General features: G+C 36.8%; 2 protein-coding genes across 9 annotated transcripts; both read right to left on the reverse strand.

Moving 5' to 3' along the window:
* Positions 1 to 1,230: 1,230 nt before the first annotated feature.
* On the reverse strand, positions 1,231 to 12,390 carry LOC311085112 (nuclear body protein SP140-like protein). Of its 8 annotated transcripts, none has more exons than XM_084117533.1 (16): positions 12,294 to 12,390; positions 11,513 to 11,650; positions 11,199 to 11,300; positions 10,918 to 11,051; positions 10,642 to 10,689; positions 7,818 to 7,868; positions 5,963 to 6,007; positions 5,825 to 5,850; positions 5,473 to 5,646; positions 4,774 to 4,907; positions 4,632 to 4,700; positions 4,411 to 4,529; positions 4,218 to 4,320; positions 2,283 to 2,342; positions 2,039 to 2,182; positions 1,231 to 1,919 (listed from the first exon to the last, which is right to left on the reverse strand). In XM_084117533.1, the coding sequence occupies exons 3-16, from the start codon at positions 11,229 to 11,231 to the stop codon at positions 1,839 to 1,841; spliced, it is 1,221 nt and encodes a 406-aa protein (XP_083973659.1). In that variant the 5' UTR covers positions 11,232 to 11,300; positions 11,513 to 11,650; positions 12,294 to 12,390; the 3' UTR covers positions 1,231 to 1,838. The 8 variants fall into 8 exon arrangements, with proteins under 8 accessions (XP_083973659.1, XP_083973656.1, XP_083973654.1 ...); XM_084117530.1 differs by having other exon boundaries at positions 4,411 to 4,526; positions 5,825 to 5,855; XM_084117528.1 differs by having other exon boundaries at positions 5,825 to 5,855.
* A 508-nt stretch (positions 12,391 to 12,898) lies between these two features.
* On the reverse strand, positions 12,899 to 19,640 carry LOC311085202 (uncharacterized protein). Its single transcript, XM_084117636.1, has 9 exons — positions 19,525 to 19,640; positions 17,687 to 17,853; positions 17,335 to 17,562; positions 16,898 to 17,049; positions 16,061 to 16,108; positions 15,675 to 15,852; positions 15,474 to 15,520; positions 14,939 to 15,020; positions 12,899 to 13,462 (listed from the first exon to the last, which is right to left on the reverse strand). Exons 2-9 carry the CDS (start codon positions 17,838 to 17,840, stop codon positions 13,107 to 13,109), a joined length of 1,245 nt encoding a protein of 414 aa, XP_083973762.1. The 5' UTR covers positions 17,841 to 17,853; positions 19,525 to 19,640; the 3' UTR covers positions 12,899 to 13,106.
* Positions 19,641 to 22,356: the final 2,716 nt, after the last annotated feature.

Raw genomic sequence — 22,356 nt, forward strand, 5'->3', positions numbered from 1 at the left:
ATTAAATTAAGGAAAACTTTTCCATGAAAATGAACTACATTTTTCCAACAAGATCTAATTTGTTTGCATGTAGTTTTCACACAAATTAATTAAGTAAACTTCAGTTTTAAATATAAACAATTGTGTTACTTTTGCTTATTTTAATTAATTAAATTTTAACAAGAGGCAAAAGTTCATTTTTTTTTTTAGTGCAATTAGTTCAACCAATCAGCTCGAAACTACTTGATCTGATCTGCAGATCTCAATAAATTCCGACAAAACGAGGGTTCCATGCCTGTATACAATCAGGTTTTCTAGTACTCGTACCATGGAAATAGTTTTCAGCCGCCCTGGTTCACCTACAGTTATGCCAAATTACATCACACAAATTAAAAATTATTTTACTGTCTCTTACCCGAGATGCTTTTACTGCCACCGAGTTCTTTCTGAATCCAGTGGGTTCCTCCTGGCCCTGATAGCAGTTTTGGCTCTTCTCTCTCAATTCGGCGAGGTAAGACTAAAGCCTTTTGTGCTTTAGGGTGATCAGTCCGTCAATCCGCTTTCTCAGGACCAGAAGAAACCTCATGGAAACCCAGTTCTGACACCAATTGATGTGGCAAAATCAATAGTTAACAAACAGCATCAGGCATAAGAAACATTCAAAGTCAATTTGTATTAAAGAGAAGAAGTTTTATTCTCTTTAAGAGGTTTGTTCACAAAAAAAGGTACCACGACAGCTACCTCATGATAGGAACAAGACCTAATCACACAGAAACCAGACAGTCTTTTATACAGTCTCTTCTCCTGTAATTTTCCTGCTCCCCCCGTAAAACCAGATCGAGCTAGTTTATTTTCCTGCTCCCCCCGTAAAACCAGATCGAGACAATGGTTCTTCAACCCTCTCTGTCTTTCCTGAATAGGAACTCGTTCATGCCAGGTGACATACATGCACACTGAGAGAGAATCACAAGCTAAATCCACACAATATCTGAGAAGTAAATGGGAAAGAGTAAAATATAAATTTTCCATAACAATAACAAACGATGTTTAAAATTTAATTTGACACATTTTAACATAAAACATCAGTTTGTATAGGTGTGGCGAACATATTATGAAATGCTGATTCAGCCATGCAGAATTCAAATAAACAACCCTTGGAACAGGTAATAAAAATTAAAAATGAATAAAGTTCAGCAAACACAAGCAGAATTTCTATTAAATTATGAAGAGAGGACCATGAACACAGATGTATTTTATTATAAACTTCCACTTTAATTACAGATTTATAACATTGCTATTTAGCACATTTAAAACTTGCTGGAAGCAATATTTGCTTCTTGGCTTGATTGTTTTGTCATACAACAATGGAAAGATAATTATTCAATAAAAGGAGATAATAGTTGTGCTCTACCAAAAATTTCACAGTGAGTGGTATTTTGTTTAATTAGCATACACAAATGTTATTTGTTACCTGTCACCTTATAGTATAGGCCTATATCTGCATTTATTTTGAGTCACTAAGACTATTATTATTATTATTATTATATCATATTATTATACTTGACATTTACACAAAAAACTTGATTTGAAAAAAAATTGAAGAATTTCTAAATGTAAAAACACATTTTTTTCCCAAATCCGTCCACATTTTTAACAATGGTATTTGTAAACAAAAAAAATTGGATGGCCATTTTTGCTGTAATTCAAATCCTCAACTCTCAGTTATTAAAATGAATGTCCTCTTATTGCTTTAAATTGCACTCAGTGTGAGTGTGAATGTAACTTTAGACTGCAGAAGAGCTGGAAGAGAAAAACCCGACAGTAACTTCTGTTTTGACAAATCAACCCACTGCATGATGTTATAAGAGCTTAAAGACTGTTTCAAACTCCTTCTTGAATACTTCCTTCAGCCTAGAGGTCATTCTACTGGAGTCATTATCCTACAGAGAAATGAGAGAGAGAGAAAGCGAGAGAATTTAGGATTTAAAAGACACCAAATGTAAAAAAAATAACTCTTGCAACATTGGAAAAAGTTGCATAAATTTTAAGTAAAACTCACTGTGGTGGAGGTGCAAAAGTTGTTGAAAATGTGTCTAATATCTGAGACAAACTCTTGCACTGTTTTATAATCGTTATTCTCCAGCTCCAGCTTCACTCTGCCCAGCATCATGGGACCACAAATGTTCTTACTGTATCCTGGAACCTGAACACCAGCAGTGCAGACGTCACATGCATGTACATCACATATAAGACCTTTAAATAATGGCAAAGAGACAGATAAAGCTGCTAAAGATGAGATTTACATTAGTGCAGGGGTCAGTCATGCAGTCATGTAGCAGTTGTAACAGCAAACACTGGCAGTGCTGGGAAAAAAACAAAAAACAGACAGTGTTAAAACAGTGTGTGTGTGCGTCATCTGTCACTGTATCATGATCACACTTGACAACATTAAAAGCCAGGTGTAAATGTATTCAAGTCCCACTCAAATTAGATCACTATAAAACAAATGCTGATCGCATTAAATCAAGGTGTAAATTCAATTTAGCTTTTATAATCTCCATTCAGCTACGCAAGTAATATGTAATAAGGTTATGCTTTACTTTCTCTGCTTCCAAAACAGCACTATGATGGTTTACTCACCTGATCAAACATATTATTTAATTATTTCACTGGATTACGCTTGGAATCTTTGTTTTTCTCATTTCTCTCACCAAACACAGCGCTGTTTTCAGACATGTTTTAGTTAATGCAACCTTATGTAATATGTAAATGGAAATTTGCATTTTGCCAGGATATGCGTGATCGGATCTCTAAACGATCACACAGGAGTCAAACTGGATGAAGGTATAAATGCCATCTGGCTAAAAATATCCAACTCACCCCAAAAAAGATAATTGTCCCTTTTTCAGGATGCTGTATTATGTAAAGATAATTTTGTAAAATCCAAATAAGATTTACAGATCTTTCCTGGAAAGGTTTTAAACAATGTTTTTAAAGTTTGTTCGATGAAACATAAGCATAAGCAGTTATTGCACCTGTGGAACAGTCCTTAATACACTAATACACTAATGCCTGGTTTTACAGACAAGGCTTAAGTCTAGTCCCAGACTAAAATGCATGTTGAGCTGTTTTAACTGAAAGCAACTTCCATTGACATATCTTAAATTATATCAATGCCATTGTTTTGTCTCCAGTAATGTTTTTATAAGGCACGCCGCACGTTTATAAAAGCTACTTAAATGCCCCAATTGAACTAAGGCCTAATCCTGGATTAATCTAAGCTCTGTCTGTAAAACTAGGCCTACAGGAGGTAGACAATTTAGGTCATAGTTACAATAACTTAAAGGTACAACTATGTAACTTTTTTTGTTCAAAATTAACAAAATATAAACAATGAGTCAATGTTATACATCATAACAGTAAATCTGGTTTAGACAAAAACACAAGTGTTTATAATGTAGACCTGTCGGAATAGTTTTCGTCATATCTGTAAATAGAGAATGTGACAGAGCGTGTAATGAAATGAGAATCAACAGTGGCTTGGCTTTTCGGAGATGATGAGAACTGAGGGATTGGAAATGTTGTAAAAGTGACACGGAGATGGTGTTTTTATCACTCAACAGGTGAGTAAGGTATTTTATTGAACAGATAAACTGCCATATGTAGCTCTCCAACAGAGTTCATTGTAAAGTTGTGAAGGGTCATTTCATTATGGTTGTTGTAGCTGTGCTGGAATTTATTTTCAAGGAAGTACCGTGTCTATTAATGGGTAAAGCTACAGTAACGTCTTCAGCTAATAGCTTGAGATCCTTGCCATATAAACTGGTTATATCTCTCATTAGTAGTGAATATATTATGAGCACTAAGGTAATCTCTCTCTCTTTTTATATATACGAGAAAGAACCATATTCATCTGCACACTCACGGAGAGCCGAAGCAAAACCAAAACCAAAACCATGTTCTTCCACAAAATGCATGCAGTTTTGTTTTTTAACCGCTATAGAGGCCAAAAGTTACATAGTGTACCTTTAAGGACACTAAAGAGACCTTTCTACGAACTCTGAAAAACACCAGGAGAAAGATGCTGAAGGCTCCCTGATCACCTGTGTGAACATGCCATATTCCTGCTGCAGGAGGCATGAGGACTGCAGATGTGAACAGAGCAATAAACTGCAATGTCTGTAATGTAAGATGCCTAAGACAGTGCTACAGGGAGACAGGAAGGACATCTTTTTTACCAGTGTGTACTGAGAGACTGGACTGCTCAAAACGTCCTGTTGGGTCTTTCGACTGGAATCCTCCATATTCTTTATCACACAGAATGTGCAGCTCCACTGGCTTCTGTACAGACAAAACACACAATATTACACACGTCAACTGTTTAGTTTGACTAAACCAGGTAAAGGTTTTCTCTCTCTCTCTCTCTCTCACCCAGGTGAGTCTCCATCTACAGCTGGTAGGTGACAGTGTGAATGAAAAGCTCGTGGACATTTGTCACAACACACGAGATCTCCCTCAGAGTCACACACGAAACACACGTCATCATTCTGCTGGGACAAGAGTTCATAAAGAAATAAAACATTTAAAGAATTCTGAAAAGTTTGGTGGTCATGCTGATATTCTGACATGGTAATTGTGAGATGATATCTTACTAGGTATTGATCTGGTTCTTCACAAATCTCACAATCACAGTTTATCATATGCAGTTCCAAAACTCTTTTCTGGAAAGAATGTGAGAACGGTGAGTCAAATTATTTCAAAGAGTTTTAAATGTGAATTTTCTGACATTTTTACCATTATAAGCTTTCCTAGAGGAATCCCATTGGTCACAATGTCTTTCCTCCATGTTCCATCTGGTTTGTTCAATATGGTGAAATCCCCAGGGCTCAGCCAGAAGTCTTTTGTCCTTATACATCTCCCACCATACTCTGGAATAACAACATTGAACCATACTCTGTAGTCTGTACCATAGTTTAAGAATCTCTTATAGCTATGCATCATCACAAAAAGTATTTAAAATGTCTGAATATCATTGCAATAGTCACAAAATATAAAATTAAGTGGCACCTGCAATTGTGACAGAGACTAGCTTAGCTCAGGGACTTTTAATCAGCTGGCATTTTGGTGATTTTTTAGTGTATATATACTCTACTATAGGTGTAGTTAATCAGATTGACTATGGACATGTCCGACTAAACATGTTTTTGTCTGAGGAATCTGAAGAATATATCTATTGCTTTTCACTTAACTATAAACAAGCCATTTTTGTGGCATATTTTTCATAGTATGTTTGTGCTAGATTTCTTTTGAATAAATGACACTTGGTTTGATAATTGTATCCAATGCAATGACAATCAGACATTGTTGGTTGTGCTTAAAGTGTCCAGATACTTTTTGGAGCCACTGTAGTTATAAATGTAAAACATATTTGACCAACACACAATATATTAACATTTGTAGTAATTCATTTAAGAAATGTGCACACTCACACACCTTTGGCAAAGCGAGATTTGTGCAGGATGCCAGAGCCAGAACCGCAGGTAACAGGTAGGGTTGGACCTTCAAATGCGCTCATGTCAATACCATCATCATCAAGATCAAAAAAGTCACTGACATCATCGCTGTCAACATCACCATCTTCACTGCCATTGATACTCCCCTCTGATTCTACAACAAATGCACATACACACTATATATATATATATATATATATATATATATATATATATATATATATATATATATATATATCTATATCTATATATATATATATATATATATATATATATATATACACATACACACACACACACTATATATGGTTTTGTATAATTATTAAACGGACCAGAGCTGGAATAGGGCAGCTGTCTCCTGCACTGTGAAAAACAGAAAAGTGCGTATCAGAGATGTGGAACATGAGGACAGCTGTAAAATTCCCTCAAAAGTACATATACAGTAGCCTACATATAAAATCATATCTAACCTTTCTTTTTCTGAACCTGTCAGGTGAGGATTCAGGGGAGTCATTCTGTGCAACAGACAGACATTAAGTGAAAACATATTTCACAACATATGTTGTGACCTTTTATATACAGTATCTATATACACACACACACGAAAAAGAAAGTACAATCTATTTGAATTCTATAGTTTTTCTATGGTTAAATTCTTTGTTATATATACCTGCGACATTTTAGCCGTAAATTAATTATAAATATTAGCTAGATTATGTTCACTACCTGTGTCTAGTGATGTATGTTTATGCTGAAATTATTAAATTATAAATTATGTTTTTTTCAAAACATCTACTGCATGTCATTATGTGTAGTGAGTTGGCTCGCGCAATTTATGTGGTTCCCGATTAAAAAAAAAATTCTTCCTCAGAAAGTCCCTGCTCGTGGGGTACCATACTGTACCATAGGCTGTAAAATAATATGGACGTAGTGTCCGTGACGTCACCCACAGGTTTCTGAAGAGCATTTTTGAAGCCCAAAGTGGGCGAAGCCGGCCGACGCCATCTTGGTAGGGCGTCACCGCGCTTCACTCTCAGATAACCGAAAATGGGCAAAAAGGCGGGATTAGCTGAGGTGACGTGACGGCTAACAGACAGCAGACAAACGGCTAGTAGTGACAGCAGCGGCAATCCACCTGTCACTCAAGTGGCCACGCTCTTAATTATGCAGAAATAAAGGCTTAATATAATTTAAACGGATGAGTTTTAAAAAATTTCACCCCCCTCACAGAAGGGCAAAATTTAACTATATTATAGACCAAAACCACTTTTTGCACCAGGCTGTAAGCACATTTTTTTCTGCTGTAAATTTGGGCATTTTAACATGTGGGGTATATGGGATTGACTCTTTTTCGCTGTCTCTAGTGGCCAGTTGATGAATTGCAAGTCACTTCCGAGTTGGTTTCAAGAGAGAGACTGGAAGGTTGCCGCTTGGGTAATACTTTTTCAAAGTTTAGGAGCTTTCGGGGGTGGGACTTGGGCTCTGAACATGCTGATTGGTTGAGTTTATGCAGCATTTTGATTGGTTGACTCCATGCAGCATTTCAATTCAACCACCATTTTTCAAAGTCTGTTGCGGTGAGTCCAGTAAGAGTTGTTTGCTATTCAAATCAACAATGGAGTTTAAAAAACACGACTGATGGACCAATGATGAGGTTCAGGCTTTGTTAAGATTGTAAGCCGAGGACAAAATCTAGTGGGAACTGGAAAGTCACATGCAGTCCTAATCAGACTAATTTGCTTAATCTTCACGGTACTTTAGACCGCGATGGAAACGCAGACAGCAACAGGTCTGGGGGGAAAAAAGATCCTGGGACAAATAGTTCGGGTAATTTAAGTGGAAACGCCACTATAGTGAGTATCAATGCTCCCTGATTTTCATGGTGCAGTGTGGGACTTTTTAGGGAGTAAACGTTTCAGTGAACTGTAAAGATTTTGCGATTGAGACAGCCCTTATTTTATTTTTAAATAATTTCTAGCTTATTATTGTCCCTGGTTCATTAAGGTATGACAAACTTTAAGTATCACCTCAATCTAATCCTGTTTACGTGAAATAAGCCTGCTCCAGAGCATGTTTGAGCTTACAGACCATTGATATGAGAGCATCTCTGGGATGAGCTTCGAAGAACCTAACGATCCTGGATCATGTTAAATCGTCAACACTGAATTCCAGCTATCTGAGTAAACCACGTACGAAGAACGGACCCCTGCTAAGAACCAGATTATTTTTTTATTATGTCTTTATACATGAACCATAGATTTCAAAGAGGGTGTACTTTCTTTTTCACATGACTATTTATAATTAATCATTATATCAGGATCTAACCTTCCTTTTTCTGAGCCTGCAAGTAACTGGGGAGGATCCAGGAGAATCATTCTGTGCGACAGACATGAAAATATAGTGTGAAAATATATACACGATATTTCACAACATATGTTTTGGGGTTATTTTTGTGCTGGTATTGTGGAAAAAGTCTTCTCCTCTTTGCATCAAGTTCCAGATGCCAAAACAAAGACAATCCTAGTTGCACAGTTCATAACCAATAATTTCAGTCACGGGTATTGTTTTTGGCTCATCTTCAAACTCTTGCTACAATTATTTCACTATCTTCTTGTTTTCTTTGTAAGGGTGGCGGACTGCCAACTGATCTATTTTTTGGTAATGTGTCAAAACATAATATACAGTTGTAATCAAAATTATTTAACCCCAATTGCAAATCAGGTTTATTGGCAAAATTTACAGACTTGCAGCTGTTTGCAATGAACAAATCAAACAAAAGTAATTGGAAAAAGCTTAACACAACAAATGTTTCAAGTGGTTTCCCTAAATTTAACTGAAAATGCAACTTTTAATAACTTCTGCAGTCTCAAAATTATTCAATCCCTTCATGGCAAGCATCTTTAGTACTTAGTAGAACACACTTTTGCTGTTATGACCTGCTGCAAATGAGATATAACCAGACACCAGCTTCTGACAGCATTCCTGAGGAATCTTAGCCTATTCCTCATGAGCAATGGCCTCCAGTTCAGTAATATTCCTGGGTTTGCGTGCTGCTACCGCCTTCTTCAAATCCCACCAGAGATTTTCTATGTTTGAGCCAGGTGACTGTGATGGTCGCTGTAGTATCTTCCAGGACTTCTTCTGCAACCAAACCTTGGTGGAATTTGAGGTATGCTTGGGATCCTTGTCCTGTTGGAAGGTCCAATGACGCTCATGCTTCAGTTTCCTCACTGACGACATGACGTTTTCTCGTAGGATTTCCTGATACTTCAATGAATCCATCTTGCCTTCCACACACTGAAGGTTTCCAGTGCCAGAGGATGCAAAGCAGCCCCAGAGCATCACTGAGCCCCAACATGCTGAACTGTAGGCAGAGTGTTCTTTTCAGCATGTGCTTCATTCTTCTTCCTCCAGACATACCACTGATTCATAGGGCCGAAAAGTCACTCGATGGTTTTTCTGAACCTGCCTTCTCAGAAATTTGGTTGTAGCCGTTGATAACTTCCTTTTTCTGCCCCATCCAGGTAGTGTAGCTACTGTTCATTTAACTTTGAACTTGCAAACTATGATTCCAACTAGGGCTGCAGCTATCGATTATTTTAGTAATTGAGTATTCTGCCGATTATTCTATCGCTTAATCGAGTAATCGCATACAAAATATTGTGATAATAAAAATAGATCCAAGTGAACAACAGCCTTTAAAATGACTTAACATACAAATATATAATAACAAGCAATAATAATAGGTTCAAATAAAGTATGAAAGTGTTTTTCTTTTTTTTACATTGTGGAATACACCCGTTAGGTGCTTTCATCGATTACTCCTTAAGGTAACCGTAGCTTTCAGCCAGAAGCAGATATCATCAGGTGGTACCCAACCTTCCTTGAGTGTTTCGGCCCTTAACCACAACACTCTCTAGTTGGTGGGTCGGCAGTGGTGGCCAAATCACAGCCCATCTGCTCCTGGCTTCCAGCTGTCTTCCTCTCTCTTACTCCATATTCAGCATGAAGCTCGTTCAGCCTAAAGCTGACAGCTGCCACCATGCTGCCGGAAAGCCTCAGCACCCTACTTCCACAGGGAACAGCCATGCCTGCCATCCCTTGTCTTTGCACTCCCGGATTAAGGCCTGATATTTCAAGGCCTTCCTCTCATGAGCCTCCTAGCATGGCAAGGTCAGCTCGATTAGGATGATTTTACGGTCTTTGGCTGACCACAGGACGATGTCTGGGCGAAGAGCTGTGTGGATCACTTCCGGAAACTGCAGCCTCCTTCTGACGTCGACACTCATTTCCCAAGAGCTTGTGGCTTGCAGCAGATTGGATTTTGCTGATGCCCTGGCTGCAAAGGGTCTGGCTCCCTCCTTGATGAAGGTGATACTTTTCCTCTCGTCTGTGCGACCTAGCCTCTTCTTGCACCTCTCTCGCTCAAGTGTGTCGGTGAGGGACAGGAGCACCTTGTCGTGGCGCCACCTATATCAACCTTTTGCTTGGGCAGATCCCATTTTGTCCACGCTCCCTGAAATGCTTGTTCCACTGCTCTGGACAAACACCTCTGTTCTTCTTGAGCTCGGATTTCTGACTGGACCATGCCTTGCGTTGTTAAAGCTACTAAGTTGTCCAATCAAGAGCAGTGAGTGATTTTCTGTTTTTCTATTGTTGTTTGGTTCATATTAACAGCATATATAGCAGTAGGTACAGTAGGATACTAAGCCAAAAATAAAACGTTAGTTTTTGGCAGAGTATCCGAGGCACAAGATGTAGGCTCCACCCTCTTCTGGAAAGTGGAGTGAGGAGCAGCAGCTCATTTTCATTTAAAGATACATGCACAAAAACATTTCCTTCCACTCAAAAATGGGCATTTACAACATGGTATAATAAATTGACTGTGGGGTATTTTGAGCTGAAACTTCACAGATACATTCTGGGGACAGCTGAGACTTATATTACATCTTGTAAAAAGGGGCACAATGGGTCCCCTTTAATATCATTGTGTAGGTGCAAGTTCAGCTGAAGTGAGACATAGACAGTGTAAATCACAGAGGCCTGAAATCATGGGTTCATTCATATCATTGTGCAGGTTATTCTACAAACATATCTTACATGTCTAATAAAAATATTCTATACTAGTTAGGTACAAAAACAGCCAAACCTGTTCATTCTGAACTGGAATTTTCTTAAAGGCCGAAAGAAGACCATCCTATTAACAGAAAGAAAATACAAAGCTAGAAGATGTGCTCAGCTAATAATCAACACAGATACGTTATTAATGTTTCAATTGAACTGACACTCTAACATTTGGATTTACTAATAATTCACTAATAAAATAACCCCCCATGGGCATATTAACAATTACTGAATGCTAATTATAACTGAACTTAAGTGTGCATTGGTTGAAACTGTTAGTAATGAAGCTGTTCTTATGCACCTTAATGAGTTCCTGGAGTGGAGAGCCATTGTAAAAGATGCTGTTCCTCCACTTTTTGCTCCTTTCTTTACCTCCAAATATCTCAAACTCATTGGGCATGAACCACTGGTCTTCACTGAAGATGCACATCTGCACTGAAAACAGAAGTTTATGTACAGTTTATGCAACCAATATACTGGAATGCCTTGTGTTAGAGCATCTGGGTGTGTTCTGAACTTTCAGAATAATGTTTGTCTTTAACAAGAGACTCATAACTAAATTCTTTTAGTGTCTGTACTTACTGTTATTATATTTCTCCACATAAAGGATGCCATCTTTATCTCCACATGTGACGCGAAGTTCAGGTTTGTTTTCAATTATTTGTCTCAATTTCTGTCTGGAGTCTGAAATAAAGGACAGATGTGAGGCATGAATGAGCTTCGGATTGCCCATATTAGAGACAGAGCAGTGTTAAGTGTATGCCTCAAATCTTTTTAATGAATCTCTCCTCAGTTCATCAAATTTTTTGTATTGTTATGTATTTTGGAAAGCTCAATTGGGTCTTTGGCTTGGCTCTTGTTGGGTGTACATAAGGAGGATGATCCTGTTTGCTTACAAGTGTGTTTCCTCATCTTTCTTTCCCCCCTTCGTTTTCCTTTCTTTTCTCTCTCGTTCTCACTCAGACTGTGAGAGTCTGTGCTGCTTTCCGGATCACATTTAGATTCTGATTCAGACTCAGACTCCATGTCCTGACCTGTGGTTCTCAAACACACTAAACATTGATTATACAGTTTTTACATGGAAATCGTCATTTTTGTTTATTAAATGCATTTTGCACTTTTAAATATGATCATGTGGACTTGCTGCCTAAATGTGTAATTATGAGTAATTTCAATGGAATATGTACTTATTTGAACATAATCATTTTCAATACAACAAATGTACCTTTATTGTCTTATATGCAAAATATACATTTTCAGAATAAATTGCTTTTAAAATGACTTTAAAAATTGTTACACTATTTTAATAGTAAATATTGAAATCACTATGTATGGTAAATTAGTTAACCAATTCAGTTTTTAATCTAGACATATCTGATGGACACCATCATATTGTTTACATTATTTTAATGAATGACTGAATTCTCTATGCTGTTTTGTTTGCAGAAGTCACCCAAGTCATATAAGAAATAATTAAGACGTTACAGATTATGAGACTGAGATCTAATGAATGTTCAAAGTGTGTATTGACACTGAAACAAAACTGAAAGTTACTTCCTGGACTCATTCCTGTTTTGCAATTTGAGTGAAAAAGTTCAAAAAAAGAGAATACATCAGACCAGAAAATACTCACAACATTAAAATTGGAATTTCTACCAATAACATTAATGTACTCACCTTGCTGTGTCCACGACTTTATGTCTGTTTTTCTAACGCACTCTCTCTCCCTCTCTCTCTCTCTCTCTCTCTCTCACACACACACACAGATAATGACGTACACTATCAAATTGCTTTTCTTTTTACATGCCCTACCTAACCACACCTTCCAGCAGCTCTGACTTTATACGTCACCGAGAGACTATTCCACAGGATTACTAACAATAAAAATTAAATAAACTTAAGGTGAAAAAGACTTGTGTGTCGTTCAGAACTGAATTGAGATTTTTTTTCATTCCAAGTCAATTCCTGAATTTGAATTGAGTTAGCATGCAGAATGAATGAATTAAAATTTTAGTAGAATTAAAAACTAAATTAAAAATGAAATTAATATAACTAATTAACTAGAAAAGCAATGGTTGTCAAGACAAAATGTTAACGTTGGCTTGGAAAAGCGTTAAGTTTTGAAAAAGTCTGAAGGTTTACAGGCCAGAAACAGAGAGAAGAATAGACAGAATTGTAGATAAACATTCAGAGACTATGACTGTATTTGCCTCAAGCATTGAAAGAAAAGAAACTATGATGTTTTTGTTTTCGTGTTGTAATGTGACAAAAACAGTAAATGATTATCAAAAGAGATGTTTATTTTCTTGGCCCTTGCACATTAAAAAGAAATTGGTGTATTAGTTACCTAGGGAAGATGTATACATATCTAATCACAGCCTCTCAGACCACAGTTCTACGTCATCAGTGCTGGCCTCCTTTTGTTTAATCTCAAACCTTAGCCCATCATTTCCATCCAGATCCCAATCAAGTCCTTACAACATCTGTGACTTACTCCTGCTTGACTAAGGAGTGAATCTGAGGATTTTCTATAACAGCAGGTGTTATACTGATGTATTGTGGCAGTGTGTCATGTGACTGCTTTTCCACCAGCTTCTTTAAAGACAAATCAATTGATTGCAGGGTGTTGTTGATGATGTTAAACTGTTTTTCCAGAAGTTCATATAATTGCAGCTGCCTTGTTTGCGGAGTCTCTTCAGAAGCAACAGGGTTCTGCCATTCAGCAGGGGAAGCGCTGACGCTGAGCTGTCCTGCTCCGGCTGGGTCATCTGTGGTCTGGACGGCCTCCTCTACGACAGGAGAGACTCCAGGTTCTGAAGCATCAACGGGATGCGAATCAGGCGGATCTTGGTTTGGGGAAGGACAAAGAGTGTGCATTAAAAACATTTCATTGTAGTATGATTCAAGTAACAATACAAACACAATTACAGTTTTTCTCAATTGCTAAAACACTAAAACCCATTGGCTGAACAAAGTTCTCAGTTGCCTGAACTCATTTAGCGAATTGTGCAGTCTGTTGTCAATACCTTAACCATTTCACATGGTAAAACACAATTTGCAGATCTCACTTAGACTTTTCAGCAAAACTCTAAACACATTCTCATTCTCAAAACACATTCTGCACTCTAATGCACATGTCATTCATACTGGTAAACACAAGTGGCAACAATCAAATACAAATAGAGAACACATGTCATTGATTAAACACAACCACTCAAAACTGATTTAACCTGTTTCAAATGATGTGACAACCAATATAAGCCATTTCAAAGAGCAAACAGGTTGTTGAAGGTGGGAAGGAGAAAGTCTGAGAATGGATAGAAGAAACAATGTGAGAGGACGAGGCGTATACGAGGTGGGCGACGAGGAGGAAGAGGAGGAGGAGGGCAAGAAAGAGGAAGAGGAGGAGGTCAAGAAAGAGGAAGAGGGGGAGGAGGGCAAGAAAGAGGAAGAAGAGAAAAAGTAGCGCAAGAAAGAGGAAGAGGGGGAGGAGGGCAAGAAAGGAGGAGGGACAATATTGCTTGTGATGTCGACGAAGTGCTCTGGCCTGGCCTGACCTAGCCAAAGACAAGAAGCAGCACATTGATCACGTTTACTCCTTTGATTTTTGTCCCTTTTAGTATTGTATACTGTAGTACAGTGTACTGTAGGCTGTATACTGTACAATGAACAAATTGTATGGCCCTGAACATTGTGCTTTCCATTTGTTAACAGTACTGACTGCTCAATAGATTTTGACTGGGGGCTCAATAGATTTTGACTATTTTTGCGAGAGGAGTCAGAGGTTTTGTAAATAGTGCTTGAAGATGAGGTTTTGTGTTTAATGTTTTCAGAAAATGGAGCAAGGTTTCAGAAATCGTGTTTTAGTAATTGAGAAAAACTGTAATTATCAGTGACCCTGCTCTTTAATACCAGCAGAAGTCAACACTGCGCTACATTTGATCAAATTTTAAAAGCTTAACAAACTGGCACAAGCTACTATTAAATATATTCATCAATAGTTCTTATATCATTCAACAGATATGAATATATCCTCAGATATAAATCATGAGGATGAGTTTAAAGCACACACAAATAGGTTAAACAAAGTCTGAAATCTGAATATACATCAAAGGAAAAAACAGCAATTGTAGCACTCTAAAATGCAGTAATAGACACTGGCAATATTTTAATATTCTTACTCTAATGAGAAGCAGAAGCAAGAGATGTGAAAGTAACCAAAGTCTCAGACCTTCATAGTCTAAGAACAATTGGGAATTTTAAGAATCAGAAAGTTCATAATGTGAGAAATATATAGAAGGAAATTTGCAGAGCTCACTAACCCTTATCACTGGCAGTAGATCCAACTTGGTCTGTGGTCTTTTTACTGACGGTGTCAGCTGACATCACAGATTCTCTCCTGTTCTGTTATGAAAAAGAAAGAATAAGATTTCAGTAATGCTTTATGTCTGTTTGTTAATAGAGGATATGTGGGCACAATAGCTGGGTACATTTCAGTAACTGAAGGAGAAGGTGAAGGATAAAGTTAAAGTTAGTTATTTGGGATATAAATGACTACCACAGATTTTGAGCTGAATTCCCCCAGTGCCATTTTGTTGCTTCTTTTATTGTTATTTTGCATAATAATTAATATATTTATTATAGTTATTGATTCAACTATAGGCTTTTAAGCAGAGTTTGCAGCTTTTATGATATCCCTTCAACAACAATAATATTATTAATAAATATCTCCTAATAATATTTTAAATGACACATCATCATCATCATCATGTATATGCTAAACTCATTTACAATATAATACCTATACAATAATATAATAATGTTGTCTTTCAATTTATCAGTAAATGCACACCTCACCATTTTGACTCTTTCAGCAACAGATTCGGATTCATCTGAAGAACTTTCTGTTTGTGGTAGAGAACAAGCAAAAGCCATAATCATTTTAGGGTCAGTTAATGCAGATGATCATGTAAAATATATATATGTGTATGTATGTATGTGTATATATACACATATATGTATGGGTGATAAAAAGAAAAGAAATGTACAGATACTCACCCGGCTGGATTGTTTCCCTCTGCAATGTGTTCTTTTCAATTCCACACACAGGTATTGAAACAGTCTTGGCAAACAATCTTTTCCAGGACTCTGGAAAACCTTTTAAGGCGTTTATCAATTCATTTCTCCTCGTCAAATTTTGCACAGAGTTTGCATGCCTTTTGCCTTTCTGCTTCCCCTATGGTCAAATTAAATGGTAGTGATAATAAAGCATGCCATACCTCAATGGGTCATCATTTTTGTTATGAAATCTATAAGGCAAATCTTGTACAAATTACAAATCTGTAATGTTGTCAGTTTGAACTACAAAAATAACATGAATATGGTTTGTTTAATGGCCAATAGACTTATTACTTTTGTTTTGTTACAGTATATAATATATATACCTGTCTAAAGGACTGCCTCAGGTGTCCGAACTCTGGAAGAACTCCGCTCTAAGAAAAACAGAAGAGTTCATTTAAATCAGATGAGGACCAGTAAAATGAGGTTCAAATATGTTCATAAAATTTAACAAATTCATAACATCCGTCAGTGGTGTAACTTTGTTTTAAAAAGTAGGTGGGACAGGGGATGCTATTTCAGACATGTAAAATAACAATTGTAAGAAAAAAATAACAGAAATAAATTTCAATAGTACATTGAGAACTCATGTTTAATGTGATAGTTTCATTTTTACATCTACTATATGTATAATGCAATATACTGTTAGTCCCGAGATTCTTCACGTTAGTGAATAAATGCATAGATCTACAATTAGTATATCGGATTCCCTAATGGTCTGGTAGTAGAACTTTTGTTTGTGCCAGATTTTCATCAATGATTGTATATCAAAGCAGGGACGAGTTCGTGTGCAGTTTGTTTTGTGATTTCACTGGAAAGAATAGAGTCTCCGCAACGGCATTGAGAGATAGATTGGCACACTTGTACGTGTAAAGACTGTGCATGAGCCAAAAGAGAACGTTCCGCCTCTACACTGACTGCTTGATAACACTGCCAACGAACACTCAGCATGATTTTATAAAACAACACATTCCAGCGCCAGACGGCCTCTTATTTAACACATATGAACGTCAACCGGATAAGTTTCCTTTGCATTAGGTATGTTTCAAAAAGATATTTAAAAAAAAGTGGAGGGGACAATATTGACCCTGGCATAAAGTGGTCCCACCCGTAAATTACGCCTATGCTAGCCAAACATCCAGACTGCATACTTACATACATACCTTTATGAGTTTCAATAGTTGCACTTGTTGGAAGCCTTTTGATGGCCTGTAATAGATGTTAAACCTCCACCTCTTGTGACTCCCCTTCCCTCCAATGGCCTCAAACTGACTGGGACTATACCACTTCCCTTTACATAAAATACACTTCTCTCCTTAAGACAGAGAAACATGATACAGAACATATGAATGGGTGCACATGGTATGTACATGTGGAACAGGAGGACTGTAAAATAAAGTGCTACCGAAATAATACATGTAGGTTTGTTAAAACATTTGAATCACAGAAGACAAGCATTCAGGTACGTATTTAAAAAATATGGTGTATTATTCACTTTTAACAGATACAAGTTTGTTTTAACATCAATTTGACTTTAAAAACTGAACATGCAATTTAATTTTCCCACACAATGTAAAAAATATATCTCCCCAAAACTTACCAGTGTCATACTTTATTCTGTGAAGAGAACCTGCCACATTTCCACAACGAACAACCAGCTGTTTCTTATCTCTGACCTCTTGAAAAACATCTGTGTTTTGAGCAAAGATGTTTGAGCATCTTTTCATTCTCTCGTCTTTACTAACACCTGTTTCTGAGCAGTTTTCCTTCACTTCACATTCTGGCTTAGTCTGCTTCGTAACTGATGCAACATTCATCTTCTTCAGGTCTATGAGAGGCAAATGTTATGTCATATTTAGTTTACTAAATGGATCTGCGAATGAACCTCAACTTCATTCGTTTTTATTCAAAGTTGAAAATATGCATTCTAGATATCATTGGTTTTTGCTTACCTGGAAGCCTGGATTTGTTACTTCTGGCTTTTTTCTTCTTGTTACCATTTTTTTGATCCATCTTTCTTTTTTCCCTTTGTCTTCCTTTACTTTTTTCCATCTCGCTCAGCCAGTGAGATTCTGAAGCGCTGCCCTGATCCATGAATAAATTCATGTCCTGTGGGTCTCTAAAACATAGCTATCATTTAGTCGTGGATATTCACAATTGTTTGTAAAAATTTTAGGGCTCTTTGTGTCATCAAAATGTAACTTTGATAATATCTAAATACAATAATTTGGATTCCTTTAGGCAAACACAAGCACATTTAATTTTTATGAGAGATATGTACAGATGTCTTTCATCAAAAACATTCAGTCAGAAATATTTATCTTTGGGCATAATTAAAGGAAAAGCCAAATTTACCAGTAAAACACAGAAAATACATTGACCTGGCCTAAAAGGTTTTCACAGAGTAATATAAGTAGGCAAACTAAAATAATTATAATTACAAATAAAATAAATCACAGGACTGCAGAAGTTTTAACAGCTGAATATTCCTTGGGGATCTCTCTCTTTATAATCAAGACATTTACATGACTTTTCCAGTAGTTTGAGATTTACTGAATAGGAAATAAGTACAAGGATTAAATGCGGAAAAAACTCCAGAGGATGCCATAAAATAAAAATAAAAAATTATATCCATTATAAAAAAATGCCCTGGCTAATCAAACCGTGGCTTTTCCAGGTCTAGAAATTACGCCACCTTGTATATTCACATTTTCTAGACTGCTGGAACCTAAAATAAACATGTTTGTTTGTGTGTGTGTGTGTGTGTGTGTGTGTGTGTATGCACTGTACAGGTTTAGCTTTACTTGTGAGTCACAAGTAAAGCTAAACCTGTACAGTGCATACACACACACACAGGGCCAAATGTCTCCACTTGTATAGTGAAATATTATGACGGTCTGACTAGTGAGGATATTTATTTACTGGCCCTCACTAGTTTAAAAGAACAGATTGGTCAAAACATGTTTTTATTTAAATCTAGTGTTTTGCATATGTTTGTGTGATGGGTTAGAAAACTTTATCATTACCCTGATATAAAATCAATGGACGTTGATTCATCAAAATACCATATTTTGCGTTCAACAGAAGAAAGAAACTCATACAGGTTTGGAACAACTTGAGGGTGAGTAAATTATGACAGTTATGTAATTAGTTAAATTATGGGTGAATTATGATTTTAATTTTTGGGTGAATTTTTTATTTATTAATGCTTAAAACAATACACAATTAATAACAGATAACAACAGAATACTCATTTTTGGATGAACTATCCCTTTAAATTATTTGTGGATGACGAACCAGGTAATTAGTTTGGACTGCTGCCCCCTCTGTTGGGTAAAATAATTACTAGACGATTGCTCTGGTAACCAAAGCTTCTGATCTGGCCTTTTGCAGGCACAGGTAAAGTCGGAAACAGGGCAGTGCACTAAACACCATGGTAAACACCGGAAATGTGTGGTCACACTAACTTGGAAGTTCTCTCGCGCGTTTTTTTTGAAAGTAGAACAACTTTTAACTTGAGCAACGCGATTTCACAACACATGAGCGAGACGCTGCAAAATACGCGAGACGACGTCTAGCTCTAGCACGTGCACATGGAACAACGACGGCAACCCTGAGGAATGACAAAATAAGTTCTGTGTGAACGACCACTAACAAACAGAACAGAAACTTGCACATTGGACTGTTTGTTTTAGGAAAATATACAGTACAATACAATACAAAACGGGCTACCCTTTTCAACAAAACACAAATTCAAATACTACTCATCATTTACAGCAACTAGCATTACCTTGATATTTAGCTCAAACTCCTCAGCTGCGGGGTACTCTACTCTGACTGCTGCACGGGACGAGAGAATTCCAGGCTGGGATTCTGGGAGTGGAGGAGAAGCACGTAAGGGTCGGGGAAGGGGGCGTGTATGACTGAAGAGGATGGGCGGTCAGTCTCTTTTTTATTTTCCATTCTTTCTTATCAACAACAACATGAAATGCATTAAGTATTACATTATGCCAGGGTTTCCCAAACTGGAGTTAATAAAAATTAAAATTAGTAAATTATTTGAAAATTAAAACAATCAAAATAAAATGTAACACTGAAGATCGAACACTAAAAATATGAATATTTCGTTTGTTGCATGTCAATGTGGCCATAATCCGGAATCAGAGAATTGAACATGCAAATGTGTTGTTCAATTATTGAAAAATTTACTTAAAATCACGGGTCTCCAAGTAAATGTTTTGGGCTAAATTTGTCTGACAAAAAAAGAAAAGTTTGGGAATTCCTCTATTACATGAACAAACAACAGTAGGCATAAAAAACAGCTATGCATTAGGCCTACACAAAGTTTTCCAGGTTTTAAATATTTTTGTCCAGACTTTTGTTTAGATCCATAATTAGTGAAGGTCACTGAATATGAAGATATAGTGTTTCACATAGTGTTTAGTAACTTGCATAATTATTCATCTCATTCATGGTGTAATGAGAGGTGCTTTTGTCCCCTTGTTTAGGTTATTAGAGGAAGCTTTTTCCATTTAAGATCTATTGCAAAGTTGAAGAACCTTCTGTCAAGCAAAGATTTAGAAGTTGCAATTCATGCATTTGTAACATCACAAGTAGACTATTGCAACTCTCTTTATTGTGGTCTTCCTCAATCTTCACTATCTCGTTTACAAATTGTTCAAAATGCAGATGCAAGACTTTTGACTGGGTCTAGAAAGAGGGATCATATTTCTCCTGTTTTGGCATCCCTTCACTGGCTTCCCATTAAGTTTAGAGTTGATTTTAAAGGCACAATATGTAACTTTTTTGCTTTAAAAATAGCAAAAATCACTATATCTATGTTATATATTTTTTTTAGTTGTGTACTTACATTATCCCGACTGTTTCCAACAACTTTCAAACCAGGAGAAATTTGTAATTTAATTCGAGAAACGTCCCATTCCTTTATTTCCGTTTTGTCGCCGGCAATGCCGTCATATCCGCGTTGTCCCTGGTTTCCGCTCGTGCTGCCATGGCAACCAGAGCTATGAACCAGAGCCCTCTGATAGTAACCAAAGCGACTGACGCGGACAACTTTGTAGTTCGCAATGTCTATTTGCACGCTGTTGTTGTTTCGTTCAAACATTATGGACCATGGCAAGCAGACTTTGGATAAAAAAGGAGAACTAAAACGAGAATCAATATCAGCGCGGTGTTTTCGAGATGCCGAGAGCTCCCATATATAAACGAGAGCTCCACGTCCGAGACTTCGACCGCTCCTACATGTACTTTATTAAACAGGTGAGCACATTTACATAAAACTAATCAATGTTTTATAGTTTAACAATGATAAAATGTCAGAATATGATCTGTATGTTATTCTAATGTTGATCTAGTTTACTGCTAGTCTCATACAGACAGACTAACACATACATTTCAACACATTCAAATGCAGTTTAGTGTGATAGTGTAATGTTAGACCAAGTGAAACAACGCTGCGTTACCTCACAAGTTTAATTTGTCTAATAAACTGACCTGTGAGTAGTAATTCTGCGTGTAGTTCGGTAGAATGAAATGTCCATATTCCTTTTATATCCGCGGGACTCGCGTCGCGTGTGGAGCTGATAGCTGTCTCTTAGCAATCCCGAACTGCTTCATATCACAGTCATGATAAAAACATCGATGTATTCATTCATCCATAAACATTATTAGATTGGTCGGCTTGACGTTGACGACAAGATCCATAATTCTTAGCAAATATTGCGTCATCAATCTACGCCTTTGTTATTGTAAATAGGTTAGCGACCCCTAGTGGCGAAAAATGCCATACTGTACGTTTAAGATCCTTATGTTTGTTTATAAGGCGTTGTCTGGCTGTGCACCAAGGTATATTTGTGATCTTATTGTGCCATACTGTCCTGCTAGGGCACTTAGATCTTCAAATCACTTGCTTTTAAATGTGTCACGATGTCGCTACAAATTAAAGGGTGATCGGGCCTTTTCTGTGGCTGGGCCCAAGCTTTGGAATGCTCTCCCTTATCATGTGAGGTCTGCTCCTTCATTGGACATTTTTAAATATACTCTGAAAACACATTTTTATTCTTTAGCTTTTGGAAACTTGTAATTGTTTTTTTTATTTTTTATAGTGTAGTCCTGCTATGCACTATGTACAGCACTTTGGATCAATTTGTATTGTGTTAAATGTGCTTTATAAATAAAGGTTGTTGTTGTTGTTAGAAGCATCACAAATTTATTTACATAACATTTACATGGCCATTCTATATTCTTTGAATATAGTCAAATGGTATGACACCCAAAAGGATCTCTTAGAAAGGAAAAATTAAACTTTTTTGTTTTTGTTTTTTGGATGTTGGCTTGAGAAGCTGGGACTCGAACTCGGTCGCATTGTACACAGCTACCGCATATATCAAAATCAATAAATTATGAATAATTTACCGCCATTGTGTGAATAATATGTAATAATGTAATCCATAAAAAGTAACTGTAATCTGATTATAAACATTTTAAAAAGTAATATAATCTAATTAGAAGTACTAAAGTTTTGTAATCTGGTTACGTAATCCAGATCATATGTAATCAGTTACTACCCTGCACTGAATTTATATATTGTAACTGTAATATT

Source organism: Abramis brama, assembly GCF_963993115.1.
Source record: "Abramis brama genome assembly, chromosome: 1".
Classification (NCBI taxonomy): Eukaryota; Metazoa; Chordata; class Actinopteri; order Cypriniformes; family Leuciscidae; genus Abramis; species Abramis brama.